This window comes from Malaya genurostris, chromosome 2 (genome assembly GCF_030247185.1).
Source record: "Malaya genurostris strain Urasoe2022 chromosome 2, Malgen_1.1, whole genome shotgun sequence".
NCBI lineage: Eukaryota > Metazoa > Arthropoda > Insecta > Diptera > Culicidae > Malaya > Malaya genurostris.
Genome location: NC_080571.1, coordinates 187,779,695 through 187,806,052, shown reverse-complemented (window position 1 = coordinate 187,806,052; position 26,358 = coordinate 187,779,695). Strand labels below are relative to the sequence as shown.

The window sequence follows — 26,358 nt, the reverse complement described above, 5'->3', positions numbered from 1 at the left end:
TAATAATAATAATAATAATCATAAAAATAATACTAATAGAAACAATAGAAATACTGATAATACTAATAATAATAATAGTTAAATACTACAAAATTATATAATATAACATAATATAGTATAATATATTTTAATTTAATATAATATAATACAATGTCATACAATATAATATATTATAAATCAATATATAAAATAACAGTTAATGTGAGTGTCAGTTATGCTCTTCTGTCTTCGCAATACTGCAGGAAGTAGAATATTTCTCTTCTAATAACAACAATAATATTCACATCTATAAAAATAATATATGTTATTATTATTGATGACGAATTAATAATAATAACAATAAATATAGTAATGAAAATAATAATAAAAAGCAACATAATATAGTACAATGAATTATATAATAAATAATAGATTGAATAAAATGATATGTTGCAATATGCTATGATATTATATTACTTCAATTTATATGTCATTTCTCATCCTCTCATTCTGCCATCAATGCATTCCATCGACCAATTGTCACCACAGATACACGTGTAGGCATGAAACAGGAACCAGTGAGGACCCAGCTCACCTTGTGAAGACCTTGATATTTAGTTAAAATTTACTTTAAAAATGATAACTTATAAGGAAAACATATTTATATTTTGCGCAGAGGTACGTAGTACTACTCATAATAAAGCCTATAATATAATATAATATAATATAATATAATACAACATAATGAATACAATATAACATAATATAATAGAATACAATATAATATAATAAAATATAATATAATATAATATAATACAATATAATATGATATAATGCAATGCAGTATAATACCATACAACATAGTATATAATAACATAAAACAGTGTAAGACGATAATATGTGAAATAATATGCTATGATACAATATAACAGTTAATGTCGCAGTGTAAGTTACGCTCTTCTAATAGTAATAATAATAATAATAATAATAATAATAATAATAAAAATAATAATAATAATAATAATAATAATAATAATAATAATAATGATAATAATAATAATAATAATAATAATAATAATACTAATAAAAATAAAAATAAAAATAATAATAATAATAATAATAATAATAATAATAATAATACATGATGTAATAAACAACAGAATTATATGTTGTAATATACTATGATAAACACTGCACTTTAGGATGGGCTTCAACCTACAAGCCATTTCGCACCCTCTCATTCTGCTACTAACGCAGAAGGCGATAGCACCCAGTCGACGCCGTTCTATTTACCAAATGTCATCATAGACGCTCGGAGAGGCATGAGATAGGGACTTGTGAGGACTTAGTTATCTCGCCATTTGACGACCCCTAAAAATATATTGTAATATTGAATAAAAAAGGAAACTTTAAAAAATCGATAAATATATAAATATATATGAATTTTTCATTATTTTTTTTTGCATGTTTGTATACAACTTAAAAATCAAAGCGATGACATGTACATTTTTTCTGCTATGAAATATTGAAATCATTACAAGAAACAATGTATTGAAGAACAAGATTATATACCCGTTCAAAGAATCTCAAGAAATTTGATACAAATACAGAGAATTTCTATTATTGGAAAGATTTTGCCAAACAAGATCAGGTAAAATTTTTAAATTTGATGACATACATTTTATTATCATTTTAGTTGGAAATTTATTATGAACAAAATTTACAAAAAAAACTGAAACTTAGATTTCACTGACAATCTTAAAAATGTTGGTAAATATACAATCTAGGGGGGGAAAACCATTTGTTGCTTAATCTTAACATACTTTAGAGCTATAAAGTCTTCAAAACAAATGATCAGTGAGAGATAAGCCATATATCGATGTACATGGTATTAGGGTGGCTCTTGTTATTAATGTGATCCAAAACTTATTTTCCGGCTGTGTTGAGATAGAGGACTGCAACCTTCGGAAAAATTATAGATATACTTATATTGAGCAGCTTTGCTAAAGACACCATTGTTGTATCTGCAACGGTTTTAGGGTTACAGCTATTAGCTTATTTTTTTGCTCTAGCATTTTTATTTTTCACTTTTCGTATTAAGTAACTTTGAACATCTTTTAGAGTTTGTTAGAATCAATTTTTTAATGACTGGCGCATTCAGGTAGCGTTGTCTGAACAGAAGTTATGAGCAAAACTATTTCAAAAACAGGTTATTTTTTAAACTGCTATATCTAACATCGATTCGAATGAAAAAAATCGGCTTTTTGCATTTGACAGAAAATACTTTCGAGAATGTTTATAAAACAAAGACGAAGGAAATATTTTTTTAAATTGTGTTCAAACATTGGGTTTTTTACTTGAAAAATACTCTATCATGTAAGGCATTTACTAGCTACATATGAAAATAAGGTATTTTTGTCTTCTAATTCATATTCGGCAAGATGAAGTTCACTCACGTTGGCTATTACCACAGATAACAGATATACAGGCTCACATATGAACTGTGTGTAAAATTTGCTCAATTAGTGTGGCGAACACTTGCAGATGTCACCACGATCGACACGAGGTGTCACCACTATTTGGGTGCCGCTTTCACATGCCGCTTTCACATGAGGGTGCAACATTCACTTCACGATAGATTTTTGTTTTGCTGTTGGTTAAAATGACAAGTTTATTTTTGTTTTATTTCGATCGAATTCTCGTGTGGTTTATGCGACATGGAAATAAAATTGTCTTTAACACTTAGGAAAATCGTGTGATAAGTGTTAAAATTGTTGTAGTTGAAATATTTCTACAACAGGCAGGAGGATTTTGTTATCGTTCCAGAACGTAGTGGAACGTTTTGAAAGATCGCGGCGAACAGTCGAGTAGGTGGCAGTAGTGTTTCCAACGTATAGCAAATTTGAAATTTACACAGGATTTTGAAAAAATTTGTTCGAGCCTGTATATCTGTTATCTGTGCTATTACTCTATTTGATAATGCTGTTACAGAGATTATCTGACTTTAAATACAATCGTTTGAATACCTTCTCCAGATTCACTAAACGATTGAATTTCTCTATACTTGTGTATTGATTAATTTCGACTTTCTTGCACTGTGCAGGGGTTCATTTAGTAAAAAGCATTCAAACGGAGAGGTTGTTTTTCGAGACGAACACAACTGTAAGCTGCAGTTGAATTTTTCGTTTGGTGCTAACCACAAAGGCTGCTGCAAACCAATATTCGGATCGATTCCAGTTACCTAAGTACTTGGAATAGTGGAACTCAATTCACTGAGAAACAAAGCCTAACCGATATGAGAACTGTTTCATTCTGTAGGTTGTACTAGTTCATGCACTAGCTTTCATGTTTTTCAAAAATCAAACAAAATTGTTTGAAGAATACCTTTTTTATATGAGAATAAGAGAGATATGAGAAAGGCATCATTATACCATTAGGTGGATAAAAACAGGTTTTACTCAATTTCGTGAGATTTTTTGTGCTAAATTCGTTATTCTACTTTTTCTGAATTGGTGAACAATTATATAATAGATTTTCGAGCTGATTTTACTAATAGAAAATTCAGACAATTTTCGAATTCTATATACTCCGAAATAATTCTAAGTTTGTGAAATTCAAATTTTAATATTATCTCGATTATAATTGATGTCGTTTAGGGTAAAGGAAAATTTAAGATATATGTTTTTGTGTGTAAAACAAAAATCAAGCAATAAGTTATTTTTAAATTGTAGTTGGTTTCTTTTGCCATGGGTTAGTATGTGAAATTCATATAATTTCACGTTCTATTTCTTATTGTACAGAGCCATTGGAATTATTTAAAATTTTTGTGTTGTCACAAAATTTATTTTATTAGTTAATCGGATTGTAATATATTTACTTTGATTTGCAGAGACATTGGAACGTGATATACATCTGAAATTTTGAAATTTCCGATCTTCTACCGATTTTTTTGCGATTTTATGGAAAAATTTAAAACAAAATCAGAATTTTAGTAGTTATCAATTGTGTTTGGGTTGTGCATAAAAATTTTTAGACCTTTAGTGCAATACAAAAATATAATTATTTTTAGAGTTTAGTATATTTACAAAAAATTTTAAGATTTTCAATTAAAATCCAAGTTCTAGTTTTTTTTTGTAAATTTTGTTTATAATAAATTTCCAACTAAAATAATAAAAAAATACATGTCATCAAATTTAAAAGTTTTGACTTGATTTTGTTCGGCAAAATTTTCCTAATAATAGAAATTCTCTGTATTTGTATCAAATTTCTTTTTGATTTTGAACGTATATATAATTTTTTTGAGCGGATATATAATTTTGTTCATCAATCAATGGTTTCTGGTAATGATTCCAATATTTTGGAGCAAGAAAATGTGCATGTCACCGCTTAAATTTTTGAGTTATATACAAACATGTGAAAAAATGAAAAATTCATATACATTTATGAATTCATCGATTTTTTAAGGTTTTCTTTTGATAGTCCGTGAATGGTAGTTGGGCGAAAATTGTAGCTGGTACAAGGGGAGTCGCTTGAAACAATTGGCAATCACACATTAACACAATACATTGGTGCATTTATCAATATTGGCACTTTCGTTTTTATACAGTTGCAGAGTTGCGGCGCACAAAGGGCTCAGTTTTGACAAGTAGCTGTTCCATGGGGCACAGAGTGGCACTCTTAGACTCATTGTATATCACGTTTTTTTTTTTCTAGAGGCACAATATAGTTTGTATTAAGCAACTCTCCCCTTGAGCTGGTATCACTAGCAATCGAATGATGTCTAAAAATATATAGGTCATCGCTTGAAGTTCGAGATATTTACGATCATTGTAAAATGTCTCACACTGGCTGAGATCATCTATATACAGTTTTCATCATAGCTTTCGGTAGAGAGCTGTATTTTTCGTTTTTTTCAGCGCATTTTATTTTTGGAAGTAGTACCTTTCCAATGGTGAACAAATTTCGAAAACCGGTTGACTAACAACAAAGTTATGACTCGGTGAAGTTGAAGTGTTCAATATTTCCTATGCGACGTTTATGCCAAAGAAAAGAAAATAGATAAGCAGATAGGGCATATTGGGCGCGTGAAAAAAATAACCTGGAGCGGGAAAAATCAAATTTTCATTGGTTTTCCTTTACCAATCGTCTCCTACAAAGTTATTGAATCAATCTACGAACTTCACAAAATTCGAGGGTGTAAAATTTATTGAGATTCATGAAAAACAGTAGACCTATGACAGCTCGAAGTTATCGTTCCAACTTATTTTCAGGCTTGGTATTTGGAGTGTTAAAACTGGGTTTTCCGTATTGTATTATTTTCAACCTTAGGCTTGTTGACTTTCCGGTTGGATGCAGGCATTGTTAAAGAATATAAATTAACTAGGCTAAAATAGTCTTCGAATAGACTCCTAGTTTGGTTAAGTTTTGATGAAGAATGATTTTGTGGTGGTCTTAATACAGACTTAATAAAGATTAGTTCTAAGAATAATTCTTCGGATGGCTAACCTTGAAAAAGGCTGATTAATTTCTTAGTCTTGAAAAAGACTGATTATATTAAAATATCACTCTTTGTATAACCTTGAGAAAGGCTGACTAATTGTTAGTCTTTAAAAAGACTGTTAGTGATTCAGGTAGCCTTGAAAAAGACTGAAGCCTTGAATCAATGAAACTCTAGGTAGCCAGAAAATGATTAACTTTTCGTTTGAGTGTTTGAACAGAATGATTTTACAAGGATACTTTTTTTTAATATTACCATTTAATTCTGTTATAAGTATATCACGTCACTATACAAATTCACTATGTATCTCACAACACTATAAATTATGTATAATGAACGTCACATCACATATACGTATTTCGAATACAATTTATATTCTTCTACAGTGTGTTAGATTTTTTTTTTAATTATTGAAAGAATGCTGCAATGTTGTTTCAAAGGATTATCCATAAACCTGGGAATGAAATAAGGGAAATTATTTCTTCAGTAGGAGCCCCTACCCAAAAAATCTCCAAATGGCTAGTGGAAGAATTCAAAAATATGCCGAAAAAGTTTTTCAGTAGATCCATTCCCAATACACATGAGTTCGCTACTCAACTTCTGAACTCAGGTGAAATCGAAGATGACGAAATAATGGTATCTTTTGATGTAGCCGCCTTATTCCCAAGTGTTCCTGTGAAGGACTCAATCAATCTGTTGGAAGATTGGTTAGTTAAACAAATGAGTAGTATTTTATGGAAATGCAAAGTAAGGTCTTATCTTACTCTAACCCGGCTTTGCATGGATGTAAATTATTTCAAATTCAGAGGGGAATTTTATAAACAATTACAAGGGGCCCCAATGGGTAATCCGCTCTCCCGAAAGTCTAGAAATTTCCAAACATAATTCCACTTCTTTACTAAACAGAGACCAAGGAAATAGGTCTTCCTGGCTTTTTAAGTTACTACCTACACACAGGGGACAGACAAACATAGAAAACACTTAACCTCTCCCTTCCCTAAACAAATTTGATAATTTTGTCGTGAATACGACTAACTTTACTATAGGGCGCCTTTTCAAAATTAGCCATATGGAAGAATGGGCTGAACTTAATCGTGAATATCTCGACTTGTATTAATGGCAGCAACATAATTCTTTCACTATTTCATCAAAAATATGATCACAAATTTAGGGTAATATTTTGAACAGTGTGAGATAACCACAAAGCAATCAAAAATTTAGTTTTCTGAAAATTTTAAAACAACGCGGAAAACTCTTTAGTTTTGCTTGGGTTTTTCGCGCAAGGACGACGATTTTGAGGTAGTCATATCTTCAACTGAACGTTATAAAAAGGGAACCGTGGTCGAAAATCAATCATTTCATCTTGTGCGTTGGATGAAAGCAGACGTCGGGGCCAGAACACGCATTCAAACAGCGGCATCGGAGAGCGCACCTTCTGCGTGGTTAAAAACCTCAAACGCTCAGGTCGTAGTTCTCATTTGCCTTCCGGTCGTCAAAGCGAGAAGACGCATTAAACCAGTTTCACATCAATTGGCACTGCGTGCGGATGTGTCGGATTGTACGCAAAGCTAGTTTCAATTCAAGCAAGAACGATTGCATCAGCTGCTGGTGCTTTGCATTGAAGAGAAAGAAAACAAGAAACGAAAAGTGGACAACATTATATAAAATCAGCCGTTTTAATGGCTCTAAATGTTATCTAAAAAACTATTAAGATTACTTCTTTGAAATTCGAAGGTAGAAATCATCAGTTTAGTGAAAATCCACAATGATTTGATTTGCTTCGTGCACTTTTTGCTGTGCGAAAATCGTTCGAGATAAATGTTCCGAACTGTGCTAAATATCGTAGAGAATTCCACAATTTGGTCCATCTAAAAGTCAGAAATGAGTCCAGTACAGCATCTTGATAGTTTTTTTCAATGAAATATGCAAATCCGAAATTAGATAATCGACGTCAAAAATCGTTGAAAATTTTAGTAGTGAAAAAGGGGAAAGTTTCGCAATTCACACAATCAATCAATTATCAATTCGAATCCGAAAGTGTAAAGAAATCGTGTTAGTTTTATTCGTATTCACGACATGCAGTTATGTCTCTGACACTACACACCCGTACTTTTTAATGTGGAACACATTTTTGTTTTCTATATAGGGGTGCAAATTAAAAACTCAAAAAAAAAATACACGTAGAAATGTGGTCAGGTTTTGAACAATTACAGCTCAGTCAATTTTGTATCAATTATTAATATTATGTCACCATTTGATTGGAAATATTTCTACGTATTGATTTGAATGTTCATAACCATGTATTTTCAATTGTATAACATTGAAATGTTGAATAATAGCTAGCAGTGTCGTATTTTGTCTGCCAAAAATCTCCAGCATACCGAGTTTCCTTGCCATAGTCGACGATTTTGAAAAAGTAAGCGATATATCAAAGGGAAAGCATCGCTCTGATTGGTCAATCGATGCAAAAGCGAAGCACGCGAATCTATAAATAGAAGCAAAATTATAGCTAACGTTTCAGCCCTACGCGTAGTATGCTAGTAGTAGGTTGTTGCTAGACAGCACGACAAAAAGTGTCATAAAACGATTTGAAGCTTCAACTGATATCCTCTGATCTTGTGTCATGCAAGATCGGATGAAATTCCATGTTAACATATGTCGTTTCGACTGAGAAATTGGCAACTACCACAGGGTAAATTCCGAGTGCTTAAGATTAATTTCTAATTTATATAAGATGAACTCGATTGATGATGAGATAAAGTTTATCGCTCAACCGAAATCGCAGAAGGATAGTATTGGTAGAGAAACGCTATAAAAATAACTGCTTGCATACAAAACTTGAGCACAAACTTGACGAAGAGAAGCTTAAATATCGATATCCGTATCGCAAGCGTGTACAAACATATAATTGCATACATTTGGGCAATTGATGTAATTTCGTCGGCTACAAAACAAATACAAATCGCGACAATTAGAGTCTATATTCTGGGTTCACGTGTTCGGTGTTGGTTCCTAATAAAGATCATTAGAAATTTTGGTTGCCTTGTTCCACATCAATGGCTCGAACAACCCCATGGGGCTGATCCTTGTAGTTTTTTTTTCGAAGTATTTATACCTGTTGTAGGAATCTACCTACTTCCGTTTCATATAAAAGGAACAACATTGCAGCATTCTTTCAATAATTAAAAAACCTGTTTTTATCCACCTAGTGGTGTAATGATGCCTTTCTCATATCAATCATACTATCATATATAATACTAAACAGAATTTTTTTTCTTCGATTGTTAGAAGAATAACCGAGATCGGTTTGTTTGACCGTCTACTGATAAAAACCATCTAATTGGAAAAGATTTGAGGTCGATTTAGAAATTTTTTAAGGTTTTTCAGTGATGGTATACAATTTTTAACACACTTTACCCTATATTTCCGGAACCGGAAGTCGGATCCGCATGCAATTAAGGAATTACGCATGGGACCACAGGACCTTTCATTTGAACCTAAGTTTGTGAAAATCGGTCGCGCCATCTATGAGAAAAATTAGAACACATATTTTCTTTTTTTGCACATTTTACCCCATAACTCCCGAAGCGGAAGTCGAATCCAAATAATATTCAGGAATTTTTGATGTGGAACACATCTTTATTAGGGGTGCAAATCACAAACTACACCTAGAAAAGTGGTCAGGTTTTAAACACTTACAGCTCAGTCTATTTTGTATCAATTATTAATATTATGTCACCATTTGATTGAAAATACTTCTACGCATTGATTTGAATGTTCATAACCATGTATTTTTAATTGTATATCATTGAAATGTTGATTAATAGCTAGCAGAATCCTATTTTACTGCAAAAAATCTCCGGCATAGTGGATTTCCCTGCCATAGTCGACGGTTTTGAAGGAGTAAGCGATATATCAAAGGGAAAGCATTGCTCTGATTGGTCAATCGATGCTAAAGCGAAGCTGTTGGAAGCACGCGAATCTATAAATAGAAGCAAAATTATAGCTAACGTTTCAGTCCTACGAATACCATGCTAGAGGTAGGTTGTTTCTAGACAGCACGACAAAAAGTGCCATAAAACGATTTGAAGCTTTAATTGGCATGCTCTGATCTTGTGTCATGCAAGTTCGGATGAAATTCCATGTTATGTCGTTTCACCTGAGAAATTGACAACTACCCCAGGGTAAATTTGGAGTGCATAAGATTAATTTCCAATTTATATAAGATGAACTCGATTGATAATAAGAAAAAGTTTATCGCTTCAACCGAAATCGCAGAATGGTTTTAATGGTAGAGAAACGCTATAAAAATAACTGCTTGCATACAAAACTTGAACACAAGCTTTGCGAAAGGTAGCTTAAATATCGATATCCGTATCGTGTACAAACATATAATTGCATACATTTGGGCTATTGGTGTAATTTCGTCGGCTACAAAACAAATACAAATCACGACAAATAAAGTCTATATTCTGGGTACGCGTGTTCGGTTTTGGTTCAATCGAAGCAGACTCTCGTACATTTGCGAATTCAAAAGTGTGACGATTTTTTTTCAAATAAAATTTTATTGGGCTCATTTGCTTTAGCTTAACGTGGCCGATTGTCTTGTTGTTTGAGAGAGAGAAAGGGATGCCGTATTACGGGGTGGCATACTCCCCTAGAGTTAGTAAGGGGACATAGGGAGGGTGGGACCTACACAGTATTGAATTGAAATTTAAATACATCATTTGTTTGTGGCATACGTTCTATGAATCTTCATGTTCTTTAGCTTGTAGCAATGAAGAGATTATTCTGGATTGGGATGCTTTGTTGGTGTGACGTTTTTGGGTAGCTTCCAGCAACTCAGTCAGGTCAAGGCAGGTGAATGCTCCGAATCATCGTTTATACAGGCCATACTGTCAGCAACGTAAAAAAAAGTGTGACGATTGATTCAACTGTTTGATTGTGGATCATTAGAAATTTTGGTTGCCTTGTTCCACATCAATGGCTCGAACAACCCCATGGGGCTGATCCTTGTAGTTTTTATGGGACCTCAAGACCTTTCATTTGAATCTAAGTTTGTGAAAATCGGTTCAGCCATCTCTGAGAAAAGTTAGTGCAGTTAATTTCACAATTTTTTGCACATTTTACCCCATAATTCCGGAACCGGAAGTCAGATCTAAATAATATTCAGGAATTTTGTATGGGACCACAAGACCTTTCATTTGAATCTAATTTTGTGAAAATCGGTTTAGCCACCTCCGAGAAAAGTTAGTGCAAAGAAACGTTACATACACACATACGTACATACACACACACATACACACACAGACATTTTGCGTACTCGACGAACTGAGTCGAATGGTATATGACACTCGGCCCTCCGGGCTTCGGTTCAAAAGTCGGTTTTCACAGTGATTGCATAACCTTTCTATATGAGAAAGGCAAAAACCTAACACACTGAAGGAGAATATAAATTGTATTCGAAATACGTATATGTAATGTGACGTTCATTATACATAATTTATAGTGTTGTGAGATACATAGTGAATTTGTATAGTGACGTGATATACTTATAACAGAATTAAATGGTAATATTAAAAAATTTATCCTTGCAGAAAATAATTCCAGGAGCCAAGAGCTATTCGCGTGCGGTGCGAACGACTGTTCAACACTGCAAAGTTAAAGTCAAGCAAAGTCTTGGTATTACATTCTTTTCGTGGAACTTGGCCTTTCTGTTTCAACAGTCTTCGCAGCCGATTCTTAGCGTACAGAATCATTGCATGGCTAGTACTATGGATCCAGGTTGGGGCTCGAACATACGACAACTGGCTTGAAAGACCAGCGTTTTATGTATTGAAACGCCAACCCGGGTTGGTTATTCAACACCGACTCACCGTTAATTTTGTTATTGAGAGTAAAAGTAAAACGATTTGTTATATCGTTCGTCCAAACCAACCAGATTAGCTTCTACATCGCTTTGTACTTCGAATATCGTCTATTTTAATGTCATTATGATCTGTCATGCCTCGTCCCAACCCTGTATCTTTTTTATCCCGACGAAAGCCATCAAATGGTACATGGCAGTAGGAGAATAGGGTTTTTAAGTTGGGTTTCAAAGTGATTCCTTAGAGTTTTTACTCGAGGAACGCAAAAATACTCAAAGAAGACAGATTTATGATACCATTATAGCATTATAAGACAACGTATGTTATGCAAAATTTGATATAGGTTTATTTATTATTATTTATTACTACAGGGCCTTAAAATACGAAAGCAGCGTAGTACAGGTGATCTGGAAAAACGAGGGAATGAATCAGGGAGTATTCGATCGACAACATCTGTTGCTTCGTGGCTTAGCACAGAATCTTCACAGTCAGGAATGACTAATAAGTATGATTGATATTTTTTTTTATATTATAAATGAATTTATTGCTTGTTATTTATTTAAAGGTCAGTACACACAGATTCCAATGCTAGTTTCATTGTGGAAGACGAACAACTGGATGGTAGTGCAATTGAAACTTATATGGGTGAATGGAAAAACGATAAGCGTTGTGGTTATGGCATTTCCGAACGAAGTGATGGGTTGAAGTATGTTCAAAATACGTTTTATAACTGTTCGCTATGCTGTGATGAAAAAAAATTACTGAAAATTTAAAGCTGATTCATAGTATTAACAATGTAAAAACTAAGACGAAAATTTTGAAAAATAATTCGATACTTCATGTCTTCTTTTGCTATTTAGCCATTCTTTCTCGATTCAATTATCAAGAAGCATGCACGGAGAACCCTTCGATCATAAAATTGCGATATCGCAGTTTTTGATTTTTGCGATAGTTGATTTAACTAATTTCTTTTTGATTCAACCAAAATGGTTTTTGATTTGCATATATTCAAGTAGTTGAAAAATATGTTGTTTTGAATGCTGTCAAATACCGGAGACAGTTGAAAGCAAAACAATAATCGCAATGCAAAATCAACAACTTTTCTAGTTGAAATCTGTTCGCGTCGCTTCAAAATGTCAATGAAAACAACATCGATGGTTAAAGCGTTTGGTGAAATTGTGTTCATTCGATTTGAAAAATTTATGATAACAAGTGTTTATCTAACAGCGGTGTTGTGTTAAAGTTAACCTTGTTTAAGATGAAAAAGATCTGGTGACAAATTAGAAAATGTTAATGAATGATCATCTCGTAATCTTTCAGGTATGCGCAAAAATTTTATACTTCAAATTCGATCATTGATTTACTTCCAGCAGACTGTTTTACTGCTAACTGTTTGATACCGATGATGATGTTCATACATTAGCAATAAAACGCTTTTTGACATGAATTTAATTCATAAAAGTAACAAGAGCGAAGGGTTTCAAACACACAGAGGCGCTGCGATTGAATGCACCTAAGCTCATATAAACTTAGTAAAATTATCAGTGCATAACTTTAGTTCAACCGTTTGAAGGCATCATCTTTCAATACTCATTTTTTCACTTTCAATACTCATGTCTAAAACAAATAAAACCGATTTATTTTTCAACTAACAGAATTTTGTTTCAATAACGAAACCAGTTCTTTCAACTAAAATATTTGTTGAAATTGAAAGGTATGTGTCCTCACTAATTGACAGCATTTTTTTTTTCAAACAGTTAAATTAGTTGTTTCAACCATCGTTTCTGCTCATCGAAAAACAAAAATGACAGTTTAATTAAAACAACAATCGAATAGTTGTACCCAATTTTAACCAATCGAATTCAGAAAATCAACTAATATTCTGGTTGAAATGGGATCGCGGGTGGTTCCGTGTGCATATAGTATATCATGTGTGTTAATCAATAATGCGGGATTTTTTCAAGAGATGTCTCTGCAAACAGGGATTAGTTTTCCGTTGAAACTATAGCCACATCTTTGCTGTAACATCGCGTTTCAGAAACAATGCCGTTTTGTCAATAGTAAGTTAGAGTAATGTAAATGGGCAGTATGAATGAAACGTAGCAAGTTAGAATTTCGGTAGTAAAAGCTAAATGTGGATCAAGTTCATGACAAAATAAGATACTTCACTATACAACGATTTTCGAACATAGTACAAATAATTGAATCGGTGTATATAAAAGCAGTTTTACTACAGTTTTTCGGTAGGTAGTTCTAGAGGTTACTATTTATATGTTTACGGGAATGAACATTCATAAGATATGAAAAAATGGACCTTTTTCTTTCTGTTAACAGCATTCGATAGTGAATATAAATGTGAACGCGACGTCAGTCGGTGTTGAACAGTCGTTCGCACCGCACGCGTATAGCTCTTGGCTCCTGGAAATTTTTTCTGGCTACCTAGAGTTTCATTGATTTAAGGCTTCAGTCTTTTTTAAGGCAACCTGAATCACTAACAGTCTTTTTAAAGACTAACAATTAGTCAGCCTTTCTGAAGGCTATACAAAGAGTGATATTAGAGTGACTAAGTGATACAAAGAGTGATATTAGAGTGACTAAGAAATTAATCAGTCTTTTTTAAGGCTAGCTAGGAGTCTAATCGAAGACTAATTTAGCCTAGTTAATTTAATTTCAAATTTCATTCATTTAAAAATTGCCTGCGTTTAACCGGAAAGGCAACAAGCCTAAGGCTAAAAATAATTCAATACGGAATAAATCACAATCCGTTATTCAACATTTTTCTAATAACATTCACGATCTTATAGAATCTGAATGTAAAAATAAAAGACGACGGAAGGAATTCCCTTCCGTTGATTCTATGCCGTCTAACAATATTCACGAGATTCTTCCTGAATCCGATTGTAGCGACATAGAAGAAAATTCTTCAAAAATTCCCAAAATAGACGCTTCGTTCTGGGAAGAAACATCAATCTATGCCACCAGTGACGGTGATGATTTCCGACTTCAAAGCATTTCGTACTGAGCTTTCTACTTTTCTCCCGGAAGTAAAAGTCTCATTTCAAATCGGACGAAGAGGAGAATGTCGAGTCTTGGTTGATGGATTGGAAGATTACGAACGTCTTATTCGATATTTGTCCGAGAAACTTCATCAATTTTATTCATATGATATAAAATCAGACAGACCCTTCAAGGCTGTTTTAAAAGGCTTATCAAATGATAAAAGTCTTCGGTCATGGAACCAAAAATTGTCATATGGATATACGGTGCTTGAATTGTGGTAAGTCGCATTCGAAAGACGTTTGTCCAATGAATGAAACCACTCATAAATTTTCATGTTCGAATTGCAATGGAAATCATTCATCCAATTATTTGAAATGTCCTGTCAGGGAAAAAATTTTAAACGCTCGTTCGCTTAGACAACAAGTCAAATCAACGACCTTAAATTTACATAACATACCTGAAAATCAAAAAACCGTTACAAATGCCACGCCTTATTCTTCTAAGGCACTGATTTCTTCGAATTTAAAACATAAAACAATTTATTAACAGGTAGATCGACCTCGTCATCATCTTCTTCTAATGTCAGTTATGCTGGTATATTAGGTAGAAATCTACCACCTATTTCTTCTAATGTAAATAATCAAAACACAGGACCGCCTTGCAGTTCATCTTCTAACGAAAACAATTTATTAATAGGTAGACCGGCCAAATCATCTTCTTCTAATGACAGTCTATATTCCTTCAATGCCATTCGCTTCTTTAAATGAAGTTGATTCAGGCAATATAACTGAAAATAAAATGATCTACCTACAAGATCAATTCTTTCAAATGATCATCCAAATGAATTCGACTTCATCACTATTTGAAGCATTTCAAACCGGATGGCAATTTGCAAATAATATTATAATGAATTTAAAATTCAACAGTGATGTTAAATAATTATTTGAATATTTTAAATTGGAACGCTCGATCTTTGAAATCGAGTGAAGATGAATTTTATAATTTTCTCAAAGTTCACAAAATTCATATTGCCATTGTGACAGAAACATTTCTTAAACCAAATGTCAAATTGAAAAGTAATCCACATTATGTGGTTCATCGATTTGACAAATTTACTGGAATGGGTCGTGGAGTTGCCATTTTTGTCCAACGGCAAATTAAACATCGAATTTCACCTTCTTTCAATACTAAAGTTATTGAAAGCTTGGGAATCGAAGTTGAAACCATTCATGGAATTTATTTCATCGCTGGAGCATATTTGCCATTCCAATGCACCGGCGAACAATTAAATTTCTTTAAAGGCGATTTGCAAAAGCTTACAAGATATCGATCGAAATTTTTCGTAATAGGGGACTTAAATGCTAAGGATGTCGAGTGGAATTGTAGGCAAAATAACAGTAATGGTAAAATACTTCATAATCAACTCTCAGCTGGTTACTTCACAGTTCTTTATACCAGTAATCCTACTCGTTTCTCTTCCGTGAAAAACCCGTCTACAATTGATCTGGTTCTAACGGATCAAAGTCACATTTGTAGTGAACCGATTACACATGCTGACTTTGACTCAGGTCATCTTCCTGTAACATTCAGACTTTCCAACGAAGCTATAATTAATCCAATTAGTTCTATATTCAACTATCATAGAGCTAATTGGTTGGAATACAGATCTCACATTGAAAATCATGTGGATCATGAAACTATTTTAGAAAATTCTGCGGACATCGACACAGCAATTGATAATTTGAATCATTATATAATCGAAGTTAGAAATCTTTCAGTTCCCAAAGCTCAAACTAAAATAAATTCTCCTATCATCGATGACAATCTTCAACTGCTCATTCGGTTGAAGAATATTCGTCGACGACAATATCAACGTTCTCGTGATCCTGCTATGAAAAACATAGTTAAGGATTTACAAAAAGAAATTAAACATAGATTTACTCTTTTGCGAAATGAAAATTTCGCTAATGAAGTTGAACAAATTAAACCATATTCTAAACCTTTCTGGAAACTTTATAAGGTTGTTAAGAAACCTCAGAAACCAATTCCTGCTCTCAAAGAAGGAAATCAAATAGTTCTTACAAATGGCGAAAAAGCTCAAAAACTAGCTCAGCAGTTCGAGAGTGTACACAATTTTAATTTGAACGTTGTGAGTCCTATTGAAAATGAAGTCTCACTGAAATATGAGCATATTTCAACCCAAGTGTTATCACACGATGACATTATTGAGACGAATTTTGATGAAATTAAATCAATTATTAGGAAACTCAAAAACATGAAGGCTCCTGGTAATGATGGAATTTTTATGCCTTGAGACTCCTGGTTAAAATTTTCAACAAGTGTTTTTCATTAGCTTACTTCCCAAAAGGATGGAAAAACGCTAAAGTAATTCCTATCCTGAAACCTGATAAAAATCCAGCAGAAACATCAAGTTGTCGACCAATTAGCATACTTTCTTCTATCAGTAAACTTTTTGAAAATATTATCTTGTTGAGAATGATGTCTCATATAAATGAGAATTCAATTTTTTACCAGAGCAGTTTGGATTTCAGAGTAACGAACATGATAAAAGCAAATAAATCTTCTTGGTTATCCACTGGAGTTGCTCTTCTAGACATAGAAAAAGCATTCGACAGTGTTTGGCACAAAGGTATAATAGCAAAAATGTCTGATTTCCAGTTTCCTATTTATTTGATCAAAATGATTTAACTGATCGTACTCTTCAGGTTAGCTATCAGAATTGTAAATCTGAATTGCTACCCGTACGAGTCGGTGTTCCGCAGGGTTCGAGCGTAGCTCCAATCTTGTATAATATTTTCCGTTGGTTGTCAGAATTCGCTATTCTGTGACAAAACAAGTCTGTTAGCCACAGGTAGAAATCTAAGAGAGATCTGCAGTCGCCTACAAAGAAGTTTAAATATTTTCAGTGATTATCTGTCAAAATGGAAAATTAAACCAAATGCAGCAAAAACGCAATTAATTATCATTCCTCATAAGCCAAGAGCTTCTTTTCTTAAACCAAACAATAATCACATTCTCAAATTGAATGGCTTGGAATTGACATGGTCTGATCAAGCTAAATACTTATGTACTCACTTTCTCACTCAAAACTCACTTTCAAGGATCACATTGAAGGAATCCAGGCAAAGTGTAATAAATATATTAAATGTTTATATCCTCTTATAAACAGAAATTCTAAGCTCTGTCTAAAAAACAAATTGTTAATTTATAAACAAATTTTCAGACCAGCCATGCTTTATGCAGTACCAATTTGGTCAAATTGTTGTTCCACCAGGAAGAAAACGCTTCAATGGATTCAGAATAAAATTCTGAAAATGATTTTGAAGCGTCCTCCCTGGTTTAGTACAAATGAGTTACACAGACTCACAAATATAGAACCATTAGATGTAATGTCACATAATATTATAAGCAAATTCCGACAAAAATCGATGCAATCTTCAATTGAATCGATTCGCTCTCTGTATTAGTTAGTAAGTTAGTATATAAGTTCATTTTCTCCATTACACAATACAAGTAGGTTTAGAATTTTCCCTACACAAAAATCTCAGAATTGCGGAAGCAAATAATGTCCTCATGGTAATAACCTGAACACTGAACACCCAATTTAAATCTTAATAATTTAATTTTAACTCATATTCCAATAAATAGTTATTTAAAAAAAAGTGAACGCGACGAAGCATACATTGTGTGACGAAAAGTCAATAAAATTCCAAAGCACTTGAATGCAAATGAATATTCAGCTGAGAAGAATGAACAAGTGAGTTCGATACAAAACCTGTTTGTCAACAGTTGTGATTTATGAACTACCCAATTTCGCCTCCCTCATTAAACTCTCGTTGAGTAGTAAAGGGTTTTGATTCCGTGTTGTAATTGAATAAAAGAGTGAATTATCTTCAATTTAAAAAAAATCAAAATGAGTTCAAAAAAGTTAACTACGTTTGTACATTTACGGCATGCGGCATGTACTAAATACTTCGAAAGTTGGTTGTACTGCATGCTCGAATTTGTTTTTATGCATACCAACAATCAGATTTTTCTACGTTTTATTCATACGACCGAATATGTCGAGTACTAGCATGAGTGACATGTAAAGAGTACTAGCGGAAAGTGTTGATTCATCACTTTATTTTGAAGAAAAGTGTTACTGAATCACATCGAATTCCTGTTGAAGCTTACGGAAAACATGCTATATCGGTCATGGAAAGGTTCAAAAGGTGTTAAATGGGTTTCCCATAAGCTGAATTATAAGAAACACAAAAAGCGAAAACGACGAGCGAACTTTTGCATTTTCGACATGAAACATCAGGTTTTGTGCACCAGACCATGACGAGAAATGGAAAATGGATTTATCAATCGCGTCGGAAACAAAACGATGTTGTACATATTGCAGGCTTAAAGAGGTGCCTTCTACTAGATCTTTTCAATCCAAATCAAGTGATGAAATTGAATCAAGCATTGCTCGGAAAGTGATCAGAATTCTCCATAGTACATGAGAAGGCAGCATGGCAACGCCCCCTCATACTCGGCGACGGCGGTCAAAAAAATCATTTCTGTACTCCCATCTGAGTACTTATGCGCCATAGCCCTCATATTTGGCTCCTCCCGATTATCATTTGTTTTCATTGATGTTTCACGCACTTGCTAAGTAGCACTATACTAATTATAAATACGTGAAAATGGTTTTACGATCATTTCAAAATATGAACAGTTATTTCGACTTGGTGTACGTGTGTTGGTGGGAAGATGAGAAAAATACATAACTTTTGACCACAACTACTTTAAATGAAGTATCTTGAACCTATTAATTACAACCAATACACACCTATTAATTGTGTGGCCAATACGTATACGGGTTAGTACGACAGCGTCTTTTCTTGGGTAATGGTTGATGCCCTTCCATTCGGTAGTGGTTTCTTGATTGTTTCTAAGTTTGTTTTCAGTAAGGCTTTTCCACATTTCTTCCCACTTATCTTCAACGTTTCTTTTGATTATTGATATCATGTCATAGAATGTGGGTTGTGTGGAGGAGATAGGTTTGTCAGCTGCGGATCGTGCTAATATGTCGGGTCTTTCGTTGCCTTGAATTCCTGTATGGCTAGGAATCCATGCAAATACAATAGTTTTTGAAGACATTCTAATAAGATCTAATATATTTTGGACTATTGGGTTGTCACTAAATGGATTTTGAAGGGAATGGATTGAGCTTAGAGAGTCCGTAAGAATGAGAAATTTGTACTGGAACTCGGTTTTTAGTGCGAGGTTGACTGCTACATAAAGGGCTAGTAGTTCTGAGGTGAATGAAGAAGCATGGGAGGGTAGTCGTTTTACTATGTTTTGCGGTTGTCCCAAGACAGCAAGTCCGACAGCATCATCTGTTTTAGATCCATCAGTAAATATTAATTTGAAATCGTTGTACTCTGATTGTAGCTTCTTAAACTCAAATATAAATTCTACTCGGTTTTTAGTGCGAGGTTGACTGCTACATAAAGGGCTAGTAGTTCTGAGGTGAATGAAGAAGCATGGGAGGGTAGTCGTTTTACTATGTTTTGCGGTTGTCCCAAGACAGCAAGTCCGACAGCATCATCTGTTTTAGATCCATCAGTAAATATTAATTTGAAATCGTTGTACTCTGATTGTAGCTTCTTAAACTCAAATATATATTCTACTGGATGTGTGTCAGATTTATGGAAATTCGTAAGTCTATTGTCGAAATGTGGAGCGGAACCGATCCATGGTGCGTATTGTGTGTGTTTGCGGGGTATTGGGATTTGAGGTAAAATGTTGTACTTTCGAAAGCAATCAAGACATCGCTGGTAGAATGGTTTGCAATTTGATAGGGGTTCGTTTAGATGTGGATTTTCAATCATTCTTTTGAACACTTTGTATAGGGGATGATTTTCTAATGAACATATTTTGATACCTATTACCATCATTTGGTAATCTCTTCTTAATCGTAACGGTAGGATTCCTGACTCTACGTGCAGACTCTCGATCGGACTGGTTCTGAATGCACCTGTTGCTAGTCGAATTCCCGTATGTTGAATTGTGTCTAGCTGGCGAAGGATATTTTTTCTACCAGTACTATAGATTATGCTACCGTAGTCTATTTTTGACAACACGAGTGATTTGTACATAGTAAGTAAAATTTATCGATGAGATCACCAGTTTATGTTTGACAGTGTTCTAATAATGTTGGTTGATTGGTTAACACTTTGTTTCAAAGTTTTTATGTGATAAGACCAGTTGAGTCTTCGATCGAACATCATTCCCAAAAACTTATGTACATTCACGAATTCGAGAGGTTCGCCATTAAGATTCAGTTTTGGGTCAGTTGAGCAATTTGTTCTTCTACAGAAATGGATGACTTTGGTCTTTGTAGTTGAGAATCTGAAGCCAGTAGATTCGCACCATTGTTCTAGTCTTGTTAAAAAAATTGCAATTTTTCTTCTATTTTTGACAAGGATTTGCCTGATGTAAATGCTACGGTGTCATCTGCGAATTTGAATCCTTTTATAGTAACAGGAAAACAGATTTGCATTGAGTTTATTGCTATCAAAAACAAGGTGGTACTTAAGACGGATCCTTGAGGTAGGCCATTTTCTTGAACAAAATGGGTTGATGAGTAGTTATCTACATGTACTTTGAATGTGCGGTTTTGAAGGAAGTTGTAGATGAAATGTAACATATTTCCGCGGATACCGATTGAGGAAAGCATTTGAATTATTTGGGGGCGCCAAGTCATGTCGTATGCTTTTTCAAGACCCAAAAAAATGCAGACTAAGTGTTCTTTTTTATTGAAGGCTTCTTGAATAGCGGATTCTAATGATTTTAAGTTATCCATCGTATTCCTATATTTTGTGAACCCAGATTGCGAAGGATCGATAATTTGGTGAGTTTCAAGGAACCATAATAATCTTCGGTTTACAAGTTTCTCTAACAATTTACAAAGACATGACGTTAATGAGATTGGGCGATAACTATCTGGATTAAGTGGATTGGTTCCTTGTTTCAGAATTGCTATAACAATTGATTCCCTCCATTTTTCTGGAAAAACATGTTGATTCCAAATGTTGTTGTAAATATCGAGGAGATAATACTTGCCATCGATAGGCAGTTGCTGAAGCATATGATAGTGAATATAATCTATTCCTGTAGAAGATCCTTTGCAAGTGGCGAGAGCCATATGCAATTCTATAATACTGAACGGGACGTTTAGGTCGCTATGTTCTTCTTCTTTAAAATCTATAATACAAGGTTGTGCACTTTTTTCGAGAAAGTCTCGAGAATAGTTCGAGGAGCTTGATGTATGTGCAAATTGTTTACCTAGTTCTTCTGCAATTTCCGTTGGAGATGTTATGAGAGTACCATTTACCTTAAGTGAGGGTTTTGTGATTGGTTTAGTTTTCCCGCGCATATTTTGTACCTTGTTCCAGACAATAGTAGTTGGGGTGGAAGGTGTGATAGTTGAAACGAATTTATTCCACTGATCAGAAGATTCTTTCCGAATTAGTATCTTGCTTTCGCTTTAGCTAGTTTGTACTGAAGTAGTGTTTTAGTGTTCATATGGGAGTTATAGTTTTTGAGTGCTTTTCTACGTTCTTTAATACTTCGAGCAATGTCTTGGTTCCACCATGGAGGCTTGAACCGTTTATTAGTGGCTGATGATTTGCGGATAGTTTCTGTTGCGGATTCTATAATGGCTTTGGTGAAATGTGCAACTTGGACTAGTGGGTTTGATGGTTTTTCAATATTTAAGTTGGTGGTAACTAAGGATTGAAAATTTTCCCAGTTTGCTTAACCGATAATCCAACGTGGACGTTTTGTGTTATTGGAATACCTTCCTAATGGCGTTATTATGATAGGAAAGTGGTCACTAGAGCATAGGTCATCGTGAACTTCCCAGTTGAAATTATTTGACATTATTGGACTACCAAATGAGAGATCTATGGAAGAATATGAGTTATGTGCGGTGCTATAGTGGGTGGGTGACCCGTCGTTGAGACAGTTGAGATCTAGTTCTTCGAAAAGTTCTTCTAGCATTTTACCTCTACTGTTGTTGTCTTTACATCCCCAGCATATGTAGTGAGCGTTACTGTCGGTAGTTATAAGGAAGGGGGTGGGAGTTGTTCCATTATAGATTTTAGGTCATTTTTAGGGATTGCTTCTCCTGGAGGCAAATAGAGATTGCATAACGTGTATTCGGTTGGGTAGAATAATGTCACGGCGACTGCCTGTAAGGTAGTATCGAGCTCGATTTCTTTGACTGCGAATCCATCACGAACAAATATTGCTGTTCCTCCTGATGCTCTTGTATGAAAATGATCATTTTTGCAAAATGATTGAAAGTTTTCTAAGGAAGGAGTAGCGTGAGCTTGGAAATGTGTTTCTTGAATGCTTAAAATGTACGGATTATATTTTGTTATAAGTATCTTAAGTTCTTGCAGGTGTTGTAGAAAACCATTGCAGTTCCACTGTAAGATTGTATACACTGTAGAGAAATGAGTTTTTTTAAAGCACTCGTTGTTTTATGTACAGTTCAAATATCACTATTAAAGTCGTCTACAAACATAGATGTTCTAACTGCTTGAAATAAGAAATTGTTTTCACTTTGTTGGTTAAGGGCATATTGTGTTGGCTCGTTAATGTTATTATTTGTTCTTTTCTTTAGTTTCCGTTGTTACCTGTCCTCTTTTACTGTTTAGGAGTGTTTGTTTTGGAAGTATGTATGTTGGTATTCGCTTTGATCGTCGTTTCTGTACTGTGTTGTTGTGATGGTTGAACGAGTGTACTGGTTGACTTGTTTCCGCACGAACATGTTTGTGACGGCTTTTCATTCTTATTGTTGGCTTTGGGTCCAATAGGTGATGTGTTTTGTTGTGTTGATGGGTTACTTCTAGGGGTGCTCGGTGTATGTGGATGAGTTCCTAAGACGGTTGCGAATGACTGACTAAACGGTTGTGGTATCAGAAGTGGTAGTGGGACTTGGAGTCTACGCTTTCGCCTGGCTTCTCTCATCGTAATCCTCTCAGTGGTTCTGATTTTTTGTATTTCCTTTTCATCTAGGAATATTGGGCACGTTCTGTTCAGCGCGTTGTGGTTACCTCGGCAGTTGATGCAAATGATATCTCGCTGGCATGGACTTTGGTCGTTATCCTTCTTATGGCCAAACCGTAGGCACTCTGAGCACCGCATCGGGTTTGGAATATATAGTTGTAATTTACATTTGTAAAAACCAACATCAATGCTTGGCGGTAAATAGCTTAGATTGAATGTTAGGATAAACATCCCGCTGTCTTCAAGGTCGCCGTTTTTATTTCGCCGTTGCATTCTTTTAACTTGCGTGACTCCAAAAGTATTTAGATTTTCTATAATTTCTTCATCGCTCGAGTATTTCAGATCGCGGCAAAAGATTGTACCTTTGGTTGTATTTGGTGTGGGGTGATCGGTGATAGTGACATTGACGCCATCGCAGAATTTAGTCACTTCCGCTATCTTTTCGGCTTGTTGACGTTCAATTGATTTTAGGAGTAACGTTCCATCTCTTGATATAGAGATTTCTACGCCCTTGGAGATATTATCAACACATTTTTTAATCACAAACGGATTGAGTTCATCCATTGTCTCGGTTCTAGTGACTACTAAGTACTTTCCTCCGTTATCTGTTCCGTCGGTTCGCTGTTGTTTGGTGTATTGGAATTCATTTACTGTATCACGTTGAGCTGTTCGTTTTGATTGTTTGGTCTTTTTTGAGTTCGGTAGAGTAGGGCTTGTATTCTGGATGTGGCTTGAAAGTATTCCAAACGAGTTACCGGACATCCAAGGTGGCGTTCCACCACCTGGGTCGGTCGCCATTTCGATATTGTTGTCACTTAAATGCGGGAATTATAGCTCTCACCAATAAAAAGAATTTAAACAATAGGCTTGTAGTAGTAGTGATATATATTTGTATGCGTAACTGTTCTGATCGAAGTCAGTTGAGATACGTTAAGATGCGTGTGGATCGATCGGTGTCTAAATCCAAACTGAAAATCTTGGTATTATTGTACGATACATAGGTAAGATGCCACTAATATGTATATATTTCAATTAATTAGATAAATGAAATTCGCACTAAGAGGGCTGCGAATACTTTGCATAAGGGACCAGAAAGAGTTCGTGTTTTTACATTTTATTACATAAACCATCAGCTAATTAAAAATAACAAAAATCAATATGGGATTAATATGCGAGTATTGGCAGTGCTTTTCCATTCAAAACATCCCGCACTATTATTTGGCACTATCATCTATTATAATTTCCGAATATTTTGAATAAGCTTAACGTAATATAATGAGTCTAATCTTAAATCTCGGTTAATTTTTCAAATGGGCGTATAAACAAGTGACAGTTTCTCTTTAATCACTTTCTCTTTCGATTATTGTGATGTGATTAAAAAGATTTTCTTTGATATCGCTATTCTGTTTGAAAGTCGAAAGTTTCGGGTATCATTTCATGCAAAGAGTTGAGTGATGAACGTGGAAACCGCTTGGTAATTAATAGAAGAGAAAGTAAACAAAGAGAAACTGTCACTTGCTTATACGCCCTTTTGAAACATTAACCGAGAAATAGTAATCATAGCACAGCATTTTAATGGATCTATTTCATTCATATCATTGAAATAGATAATCAAACATCACATCTACTGCATTTTCAAAGATACTAACAATTTGTTATATTGTAGGTACGAAGGTGAATGGTTTTCTAATAAAAAGTATGGCTATGGTGTAACTACTTTCAAAGATGGAACGAAAGAAGAAGGGAAATACAAAAATAATGTTCTAATTACTAGTCAAAAAAAGAGACATCTATTTCTCATTCGATCCGCAAAGTTTAGAGAGCGGATAGATGCTGCAGTTGATTCTGCTCAACGTGCTTCAAAGTATGCGTTGCAAAAGGCTGATATAGCTATTTCTAGGACGGCGACAGCACGCGGCAAAGCAGAACTAGCCGACGTTGCCGCTGATCACGCTCGAGAAGATTCAGATATTGCAATACAAATGGCTAAAGAATTTGCCCCTGACTTCAAACCGCAATTACTTGAACGTTTCGAACGACTAAAACGAGATCGTTATAGAATGCATTTGGATTATTCCATCAAATCGACGCTACTAGAACCGACTAAGGCTGCTGTTACTGATGGAATGATTAAACAAAATTCTTATAATCAGGCGTCTTTGGGCGTACCATTACAAATGCATTCACTTTTAGGTTATAGTGATATCAATAACGGTATCTATAATAAAGGATATTCCACTACCCAACAGCAGATATCGAATTTCAACTCTATGCAAAGGCTTAGCAGTAAGGAATCGTCCCACTACTTTGAACAGAATAAACAGTCAAGCGACGTAACGGTATCGAATCCGTCATACAATGTACAAAACACATTTACAAATGCGTCACCGGGTATGCACAAACCAATGCAATCTGATAGCTTCATCAATAATGAAGTGCAAAACAATCAGCCCCGACAGTTAGATTCGAATCTATCTGATAGGCTAAGTCATAAGCAGTTAGATGTAGATCGATATCAACAAGATATCTTTACTAATATAAATTCCATCCAATCTTCCGATGCAGCAAAGTCTGCTCCTATGATAGGTCAAATTATTCAAACTTCTATAGATTATTTTGATCACTATAAGAGACCTCCTAGTAGGGATGGCTCGATCGACCGTTATTCAAGGGCCGCCAGTAGGTTAGGAGCACAGTCCAGACAATCCTCTGTAGATAGAACTGGCCAGTGTGCCACGAGTCAAGGTATTTCTAATGAATCTGTGCCTGAACAAGTTGTTAGAGCTGGCTCCCAAATCAGAGGAGCTACTCCCACGCGCAATACTATACCTAGCACCGGTTCAATACCCATTGGAATGGGATTAAGTTCACAAAATCCGTCACGAGCAGCTAGTCTCCTTCATCAACCAGTGAGTGATACCTTCTTTTCCAATCAAAAGC

General features: G+C 34.6%; 1 protein-coding gene across 1 annotated transcript in view; it reads left to right on the top strand.

The window, feature by feature from the left end:
• Positions 1-25,243, top strand: part of LOC131432735 (junctophilin-1-like) — a 373,602-nt gene extending 348,359 nt beyond the window's left edge. The window contains exon 4 of the mRNA XM_058599215.1: positions 25,085-25,243. Coding sequence (XP_058455198.1) covers positions 25,085-25,096 — 12 coding nt within the window. The 3' untranslated portion in view covers positions 25,097-25,243. The remainder of the gene's footprint in view (positions 1-25,084) is intronic.
• The last annotated feature ends 1,115 nt before the right edge of the window (positions 25,244-26,358 follow it).